This window comes from Perognathus longimembris, chromosome 1, assembly GCF_023159225.1.
Source record: "Perognathus longimembris pacificus isolate PPM17 chromosome 1, ASM2315922v1, whole genome shotgun sequence".
In the NCBI taxonomy this organism is placed as follows: Eukaryota; Metazoa; Chordata; class Mammalia; order Rodentia; family Heteromyidae; genus Perognathus; species Perognathus longimembris.
In genome coordinates, this window is record NC_063161.1 from 36,473,458 (window position 1) to 36,483,294 (window position 9,837).

The 9,837-nt window shown below is 39.1% G+C and overlaps 1 protein-coding gene across 2 annotated transcripts; it reads right to left on the reverse strand.

Moving 5' to 3' along the window:
• Nucleotides 1-4,032: 4,032 nt before the first annotated feature.
• On the reverse strand, nt 4,033-9,627 carry Lyz (lysozyme). 2 transcript variants are annotated; one of them, XM_048359824.1, is made up of 4 exons: nt 9,349-9,604; nt 7,142-7,306; nt 4,997-5,075; nt 4,033-4,238 (listed from the first exon to the last, which is right to left on the reverse strand). In XM_048359824.1, exons 1-4 carry the CDS (start codon nt 9,482-9,484, stop codon nt 4,172-4,174), a joined length of 447 nt encoding a protein of 148 aa, XP_048215781.1. In that variant the 5' UTR covers nt 9,485-9,604; the 3' UTR covers nt 4,033-4,171. The 2 variants fall into 2 exon arrangements, with proteins under 2 accessions (XP_048215781.1, XP_048215771.1); XM_048359814.1 differs by lacking the exon at nt 4,033-4,238 and having other exon boundaries at nt 4,891-5,075; nt 9,349-9,627.
• Between the last annotated feature and the right edge of the window lie 210 nt (nt 9,628-9,837).

Below are 9,837 nucleotides of genomic sequence, written 5' to 3' on the forward strand. Positions count from 1 at the left end.
AGATGATGCTATAGAAGAGACAAAGAATGTCAGGTATCACACCCACACATATACGCAAACACTTATTATATGTAGTTCATCATAAATGTGTATGTGATCTCTTTTCTAGAGAAGACAGTAGATAAACAAAGACAAGGTTTGCAAGGTTTTATTAAAGGGCCTTTAATAAAATTTTATTTTTGGGGTATTTGTTTTTTAATATTTATTGTATTATAGTATGCATAATTTCACTTCTCTGGTTAGTTAGTAATGCAAGCTCATCTGCCTAAGACTTACTTGAAATGATGAATATAACTTATTAATTAAGCATTAATTTAATTAGGCAGTAAGGAGCGGCAATAGCATTTAATCCTCTTAATGATTCATACTCAGAAAGGTGCCTACAAGCACTCTTTAACGAGTTAAAACAGGGAGACCTTCATTCCACTTTTATATGTGTTCCTTGACAATGTCAAGAGGCCTATTGAGGGTATCTTGCTTCTGGGATAACTGAGCACTCACAGTTGACCGTGAGAGTCCACAAGCTTAGGAAAGTTCTACCTCTCTAAAAGACCACCTTAGCCAAGGTAATCACTATTGTGTGAACGTCTGAAATGTGGCCATGACAGACTGAGGCACTGAGTTCTACCCAGCTTTTTCTGATTGTGTAGTTTTGTGAGACTCTTGGAAGCTCCTGAATACAGACTCCACTAAGGCAGTTTTGAAAAGATCATAACGTTCAGTCAAGGGGCAAGTGGGATTTAGTAAAATAAAGAAAACTGATGATAAATACATCTTGCATCTATCCATGGCCTAGCAAGTGTATTCACTAGACATTTGATGTAGCTATACTTCCTTTTATTTTATTTTTATTCATTTTTTATTTTTCCAGTCCTAGGACTTGGACTCGGGGCCTGAGTACTGTCCCTGGCTTCTTTTTGCTCAAGGCTAGCACTCTACCTCTTGAGCCACAGCGCCACTTCTTGATTCTTCTGTTTATGTGGTGCTGAGGACTTGAACCCAGGGCTTTGTGCATGCTAGGCAAGCACTCTAAAGCTAAGCCACATTGCTAGCCTCTCTTCTTTTTATTAGATGATTGTTAATTGGGAAATAAGATGATACATAGTAGTCCTAAGAATTAAACTATCTCCTTGAAAGCACCTTTTTGTTTATGGGATTCAGATTCTTCTTAACTCTAGAGGCAATCATAGGTGTTCTAGTTTTCATGACTCTGACTACAGGACAAATATCTCTGTCTTCATTATGTTGTTTTACTACACATTAACTTGTTGATGATAAAATCTTGTTTTCTCTATTTGTGTTTAAATAATTAACATCTACTTGGGTCATGAAAGATTTTATGAAAAAAATAACTTTGAAAAAACAACAATGCAGGTAAATTTAAGTTGTGATAATAAGTGGAAGTCCCACATGCATTTTACCAAAGAGTTACTTGTCAGTGGTGCAGTTTCTTCTTTCTAGCTGTTGAGGACCTTAAGACTGAGGATGGGGCAGGGGTGCTGCACTCAGTGCTCAGCAGTGCTCCCCTAGGGGTTTGGCAGAAGGCTGTAGGGGTCCTGGTTTCCTCTCTGTGCTGGAGAAGGTGCAGAGATGGAGACAGGACAGACCCTGAGGCCCTTCAGAGATCAGATGTCAAAAGGTTAAGGTAAAGTCTTTCCTTTCTGCACTGATGGAGCTGCTTGCTACACAGCTATGTCTTATGACACAGGGCCAGAACCCAGCACCACTGCTTCCTGCCTGGGTCCAAGGGACTACCTGTGGGCACAGCTCCCTTAGCAGTGTGTAAAACTCTGGTCTATGGGAGGCCTTTGGTAGCCCTGGAGGCTCATGGATTACTAGGAAATGTCACATGCTTTGGATTTGCCAAATCCAACCAGTGTGTTTCTTTCTTTCTTTCTTTCTTTCTTTCTTTCTTTCTTTCTTTCTTTCTTTCTTTCTTTCTTTCTTTCTTTCTTTCTTTCTTTCTTTCTTTTTTTGCCAGTCCTGGGCCTTGAACTCAGGGCCTGAGCACTGTCCCTGGCTTTTTTTTTTTCTCTCAAGGCTAACACTCTGCCACTTGCGCCACAGCACCACTTCTGGCCATTTTCTATATATGTGGGGCTGAGGAATTGAACCCAGGGCTTCCTGTATACAAGGCAGGCACTCTTGCCACTAGCCCATATTCCCAGCCCCAGTGTGTTTTTCTTCAAGATATAATGATCAATTGATGCATCATGCCTTATGTGGGAAGGACAGCAGTTCCAGGGAAAAGCTGCCAATGTTGAGAAGTTGTCTAGCCTTCTGTTCCAGAAAATCCAGCACAGTATCACTGCACAAGACCATCAGCCCACACCAGATAGCTGTATCATCAGTATGGTTGTGGGCCAGCTCAAGGCTGATGAAGACCCCATCATGGAGTTCCACCAGATGTTTCTATTAAAGAACATCAATGATGCTTGGGTTTGCACCAATGACATGTTCAGGCTTTGCACCAATGACATGTTCAGGCTTGCTCTGTACAACTTTGGCTGACCTCCTCCTGACCACTTACTTATTCACGCTGTTTCTTCCTCCCTCCTTTTTCCGATACTATCACACTCCTCCAGATGCTCCAAATATCATACACAAATAAGCAAGGCTGAGGTGGGAGTAGGTGCAGTGCTCTGCCCCCACCAAGGTGTATGATGTGTTTGGATGTTAGATTAGTTGCATCTGACAGGAGAAGTTTGTGTTGTACCAGCACATGCCTTGGAAAGACTTAAGTAATGCAACAGGTTGTCTTTTTTTTTTTTTTTTTTTGGCCAGTCCTGGGCCTTGGACTCAGGGCCTGAGCACTGTCCCTGGCTTCTTCCCGCTCAAGGCTAGCACTCTGCTACTTGAGCCACAGCACCGCTTCTGGCCGTTTTCTGTATATGTGGTGCTGGGGAATCGAACCTAGGGCCTCGTGTATCCGAGGCAGGCACTCTTGCCACTAGGCTATATCCCCAGCCCCTTTTTTTTTTTTTTTTTAATCTACTGAAAAGATGCTCTAGTAACCCAAAGAAGTGAAGGAGAAAGCAGCTGCCTCACCGCCCAGATATTGATTTGTTCAGATGTTTCAAATGCCTCATGATACAATAAAACCACAAAAATTTTCTTAACAGTTAAAAAAAAAAAAGATATAATGATCACTTTTTTTCTTCCAGAGACACTAGATGGGTCTAAATAATTACAGACAATGTATGCATTTCAAACCTTTAATGATAGTGATTTTAGTTTTTACAATATGCATAATATCACTATGGTTAACTACTAGTACAAGTTCATCTATCTTAGATTTCGTTGATATTCACCAATCTAAGATAACCAAATTAAGACCCAGCAGCAGCTCATTTAATCCCTCTTTAATTATTTTTAATTGTCAAGATGCACATAATCCAACACTTTTCAACGTTAAAGTGGATGTATCAGTTTGAATCTATTTTTAAAGATGTATAAATGAAACACTTCAAGTAATTAGTAAAACCAAAGGTGATACACTTTATGAAATTCTTAATTCGGTCTCCAATTTTAGCCATTTGGAATTCCACTTCTTTAAAATGTTGATGGCATACCAAGAGAGTGACTATTCTTACAGTTTTTAAATGATGCTATCAGATTCCTACATAGTTGGTTGTTTGTGTAAGACCAGTTTGTCTTAAGATAAACTTTTGTTGGATAATCTTCTGAAACTGTAGAATACTTCCATCAATTAGTATTAAATTTGATTGATTTCACTGAAAAAGAAGTGGATGTAAGTTTGGTGTGGTGGTGCATGCTGATCCTGCCAGCACTTGAGAGGCAGAGCCAAGAGGATTTGAGTTCAAGGCCAGAGTGGGATGTACAAGAGACCATGCCTCTTCCCTCAAAAAATAAAACCAAACAAAAAAGAAGAATGCACTGGAGTTGTACTTGATGATCAAAGTGAAAATAAATTTTCACCAACATAGATTCTTTAAGCAAACTGGAAAAAAATGTAGTGCTCATATCAAGTTATCACTATGTTAGTGAACACTAAGACTCCTTGGGGTTGGGGTGGGAAGGCTGTATTTTACTACTGCTTCTGTAAAATGCTGTTTGAAGGGGAAACAATAGCAGTATGACGTCTCATTTAACAACTACTTCTATAATGTGAAAGAGGGAAGGCATGAACTGAAGTGGAAAACTTTTGTGGTTACACACCACAGCCATGAACATACTCAGAGAGATCTCGGTTTTGACAATGACTTCTCCATGCCATCCTGTAGAGAGAGGGGAAACACACAGAGAAAAGGTTAGAATTGGTCTCATTATAATGTGCACCCTTCACATCCATTAGGGTGGTATTCAATCTGAGTAAAATACTGGTGATAGCTAGGCCCAAGCATTGCTAGTAATAAGTGAAGATATATATATATATATATATATATATATATATATATATATATATATATATATATGGAGCCCCAGTGGACCACTGCACATTAATTTATGCTGCAAATAGTCTCATGATATGAGGAACTTGTAGAGGTATGAAAATCTTAACATCTCTAGAAATCCTTTAGAATAAATTAAGGGTTTCTAGATGCTCATGGATCACACTTGCAATCCTAAATACTCAGGTAGCCGAGATCTGAGGATCATGGTTCCAAGTCAATCTGGGCAAATAAATCCAAGAGACACTTACCTCCAATTAACTAGCAAAAAGACAAAAGTGGAGAAGTGTCTCAAGAGGTAAGAGTACCAGTGTGGAGTGAAAAAAAAAAAAAAGCTAAGTAAGAGTGGGCGGTCTTGAGTTCAAATCCCAGTAGCAGCGCAAATAAATAAATTGAAAACCAAAAAATTAAGATTCTTGTTCAGTTCTGTAGATTATTGTTCTGGATGGAGGTAAAACGTTTTGTATAAGTCCCTAAACTACAATTTCTGTTCTCAGAGTGACACTTTGACCTTTGGAAGTCTGCCCTGACTGCATGTTATCAATTGTAGGGTAAGCACTTTCCTTTTTACACTTAATACATACCATGCTCTGATGCCTTGTGGATCACTGACAACCCTCTTTGCACAAGCTACAGCTTGAGAGATGTTATCTCGCAACAAAGCTGAAAGAGAGAGGTAAAGAATGAAAAAGACTGTCCTAGGAATCGGATTTCAATTTGGATTTAGCCAGCAGAATCTAATTTAGCCAGTTCTGTCTCATTTGATCCATTTTGCTTTTCATTTCCTAAACACATTAAATGTTTCGGAATTGTGAAGTCATATGATAAAAGATCTCTTTGTGTTCAACTACTATATTTGAATATAAGATCACTTTATATTAAAATATACTGTTTGGACGTGGTGCTGCGGCTCAAGTGGTAGAGTGCTAGCCTTAAACTGAAGAGCTCAAGGACAGCACCCAGGCCCAGAGTTCAAGCACCACGACTGACAACAAATAAAAATAAATTATACTTCTTTATTATACTGTTTATATTCAAACAACATAATAAAACTGTCAAGTAATGCTTGGCTTAACAATTCTACCATTTAAGATTTATCCAAAATAAATAATAAGAAATGTATACAAAATTTTATGCACAGAGCTGTTCACAGCAATTTATAAAAGGGACAAATGGAAATATCTATGTGCTTAATAAGAAGAATTGGATCAATAGATTAGAGAGTGTTTTGCAGTGGAATTCTTTTCATCCTTTACAGAGTGATAGGACAGACTTGTATTTGTTGATATAGAAAGAATTCTGTGTTACAAATTACAATAGAAAATTAAGTATTTGTAAACAAATCATTTACATATTTGTACAGGGTACATACATGGGTATATAGCTTTGTATTTACATACACAATTGATAAAAATATTCTGGAAGAATGTATGTGAAAAGTTGCCAATGGGTATAAATCTCTGGGAACTCATGGGTGGCATATTTTCTTACTTGCTTATTCTAATTTTTATTCACTAATCATAGATTATATGATATAATTATATTAATCCCAATAACAGGAGGTAGAGGTATGGGTCAAGTGGTACAGTGCCAGCCTGAGCACAAAAGCCAAGCAAGAGCATGGGACTCTCAGTTCAAGCCACAGTAGTGGCACAATAAATAAATCAATACCAATTACATAAGTCCAGAAGTTAATTTGTTAGGTGATAAAGTGCAGCCAAGCCAGCCAGCCATGCAAGCTTGAGGCCCTGAGTTTAAACTCCAGCACTGGCCAAACCAAATATAATAGAATACAGCTATATAGCTGTTTATTACAGTACAGACATTGCATAACAAAGGTAAAACAAGTTAAAAAGGACCACATTCAAATTATCTTTAAACTAAAAATAGAAGGAATGACATTGTTTTGGGGAAAAAAGATGGATAAGGGCATTTACAATAAATTCGTAGATTATTCAAAAACTTTTATATATTGAAAAAAATAACTTTTTTTTTTGTAGGTAGTTGGGCTTGAACTCAGGGCCTAGCAGCTGTCCCTGAGCTTTTTTGCTCAAAGCTACTGCTCTACTACTTTGAGCCACAGTGCCACTTAGGGTTTTCTGGGAGTTAATTGGAGATAAGAATGGACTGGGGCTGGGGATATGGCCCAGTGGCAAGAGTGCTTGTCTCATATACATGAGGCCCTGGGTTCAATTCCCCAGCACCACATATGCAGAAAATGGCCAGAAGTTGTGCTGTGGCTCAAGTGGCAGAGTACTAGCCTTGAGCAAAAAGGAACCAGGGACAGTGCTCAGGCCCTGAGTCTAAGCCCCAGGACTGGCCAAAAAAAAAGAATCTCATGGACTTTCCTGCCTGGGCTGGCTTTGAATAACAATCCTCACATCTTCTCCTGACTAGCTAGGATTATAGGTGTGAGCCACCAGCACCCAACAACATTTTTCTTTCTTAAAAATCATACCAGCTCTTTATTTATCTACTTTTTCTAGATTGGGGGTTGGAAACTGGAACTCCTGCATACTGAACAGGCACTATTTGTTTAAGCTATACCTTAGCCCAAATTTCTCATGGAGGAAAATTTGAGGAGGCTAACAGTCAATTCCTAGAAATAAGGAGGAAGGTTTTGAAGTCTCTGTTGTTCTCTTAAAGGTCATGTCCTATGTGGTGAATCTCTGCTCTTGCAAGTACAGCAAAGGGTCCCGTGCCATTCCTCAAATACTCTCTTATCTTACCATCGCAGGATATGTGACAGGCATTAACTGCTTTGGGAGTTTTGCCATTATTGCACCAGTAGCGGCTATTGATCTGAAATATCCCATAGTCAGTGCTTTTGTCTCCACGATTGTAGTTTGTAGCTCGTGTGTTATAACTGCTCTCCCATTTGGCCAAACACATCCCTGAAAGAAAGAATTTTACTAAAGAACAGCAATCCACCGTATACCTAGAATTTCATTAGTGCCTTATTTCACAAACACATATTTAACTGATAAAATACCTTACTACTTTAGCGTTTTCTGTGGTTTTGAGATGAGGTCTTACTATGTGGGCCAGGCTGTCTCCTGAGCTCAGGTGAAACTCTCACCCCAGCTGAGACTGCAAGTATAAGCAAACCTGCCTGTTTCAACATTAGTTTTAAGGGGTCCCCAAGGGATTCCTTTTTAAATAAATTTGTATTGCTGATGAAGTAAGATAAGCTACTTAAACACATTTTAATGTCAGTTCATTACATTTACCCCTTGCCTTCCTCATTCCTCAGAAAAGTCATTTTATGTGGGCTGGGGATGTGGCCTAGTGGCAAGAGAGCTTGCCTCGTATACATGAGGCCCTGGGTTCAATTCCCCAGCAACACATATACAGAAAACGACCAGAAGTGGTGCTGTGGCTCAAGTGGCAGAGTGCTAGCCTTGAGCAAAAGGAAGCCAGGGACAGTGCTCAGGCTCTGAGTTCAAGGCCCAGGACTGGCCAAAAAAAAAAAAAGAAAGAAAAGTTATTTTATGGCTGGGAATATGGCCTAGTGGTAGAGTGCTTGCCTCACATACATGAAGCCCTAGGTTCAATTCCTCAGCACCACATATATAGAAAACAGCCAGAAGTGGCGCTGTGGCTCAAGTGGCAGAGTGCTAGCCTTAAGCAAAAAGAAGCCAGGGACAGTGTTCGGGCCCTGAGTTCAAGCCCCAGGACTGGCAAAAAAAAAAAAAAATTTAAAGAAAGAAAAGTCATTTTATAATACAAAAATCAACAGCGTTGTTAAATGGATTTTGTAAATTGCTGGAGATATATAGGCAGATATTGTGAAAACAAAACAACCATATATATATATATATATATATATATATATATATATATAATGTTTTTCTTTTTTTTTTTCCTTCGGTTGGTCATAGGGCTTGAACTCAGGGCATATGGGCACTATCCCTGAGCACTTTTTGCTCAAGGCTAGCACTCTACCACTTTGAGCCACAGTGCTACTTCTGGTTTTGATGGTTGATTGGAGATAATAGTTTCTCGGACTTTCCTGCCTGGGCTGGCTTTAAAATGATATCCTCAGATCTCAGTGTTCTGATTAGTTACGATAATAGGTGTGAGCCACTGGTGCCAGGCCAGATATTTTCTTATAATACCGATAGGTAATATTTTCTCATCTAAATTTGGATGTGCAGTGAGAAAGCTGAAAACAAGAATTAGGGAATCAGAGGTTATTCTGTGATGTCACCCAACCATATCTGTACTCCAGGTATTTACCCAATCATTTCTTAAAAATTAGTTACTGAGGGGAAACAAGAAGGTAATCAAAAAGAGTCTATCAGATCTGGGCATGATGGTACGTGCTTGTAATCCCACCACTAGGGAGGCTAGGGCAAGAGTAATCTAGTTCAAGGCTAGGTTAGCCTTGAAGTTGGAAGCTAGCTTGTCCTATATAGTGAGATACTCTCCCCTTTACAACCTATGGAAAAAAAGAAGAGTATATTAGGGGCTGAGAAAGTGGACTAGTGGTAAAGTACTCGTCTCATATACATGAAGCCCTGGGTTCGATTCCTCAAGCACCACATATATAGAAAAAAGCCGGAAGTGGCACTGTGGCTCAAGAGGTAGAGTGCTAGCCTTGAGCAAAAAGAAGCCAGGGACAGTGCTCAGGCCCTGAGTCCATGCACCAGGACTGGCAACAAAAACAAACAAATAAAAAAAATATTGCCTAGAAACAAACTTCATAAAAAAAAAGAAGAGTATATTAGGTTCTGTTTTACCAGAATGGTATAGAATTTTCTCTCCCATTCCTTCAGGAGGTATACATAGTTCTGAAAGACAAAACTAATATTTTAAACTATGTAAGTAACAACTGATGAAGTTTGTTTGTTCAAAGCCTCTCTGATCATTCATTCTCTCCTAGTTTCTGTTGCAGACATGACTATCTGAAGGGTATGAAGGAGAGCAGACTTACAGTTTGCCAGGCTGATTCCCTTGTAGCCATCCATTCCAAGTTTCTTTAGCTTTCTGGCTAACTCACATTTTCCATAAATCTTTCCCTGGACAGCATTAGAAAGTAGAAAAAGGCCCAGAATAAAGAGAGCCTTCATGTTGACAGAATTGAAAAGCTAGACAACTAGAATGACTGGGATAAGCAGGCCCCAGTATTTAAGCATCTTTTAACTTCCTTCTGTTATGGTGATTTGGGAGCTCCACCTTTTGAGCTGTGTGCAAAGCAGGAAGTGCATGTTGACTCAATGACTTCGAAAGGGTTTTTTATTTAGTGTTTGAAGAGAGATATCCTTATATGCTGAGAATTAATCTAGAGAAAATAAAGAAATGATATTGTTGAAAAACTTGGCTAAGGCAGAACATGGAGAACTGTCATTTAGAGGGGAGGGGGGAATGAGGGAGGAGGTAACAAACAGTACAAGAAATGTATCCAATGCCTAACGTATGAAAC

Excerpts from the sequence above, each read along its gene's own strand:
- Lyz (XM_048359814.1), bottom strand. The coding sequence starts at position 9,484 with ATGAAGGCTCTCTTTATTCTGGGCCTTTTTCTACTTTCTAATGCTGTC. Across the intron at positions 7,307-9,348 it reads GGGAATCAGCCTGGCAAACT|GGATGTGTTTGGCCAAATGG; the intron begins GTAAGTCTGCTC and ends TCTTTCTTTCAG. Across the intron at positions 5,076-7,141 it reads CTGTCACATATCCTGCGATG|CTTTGTTGCGAGATAACATC; the intron begins GTAAGATAAGAG and ends TCTCTCTTTCAG.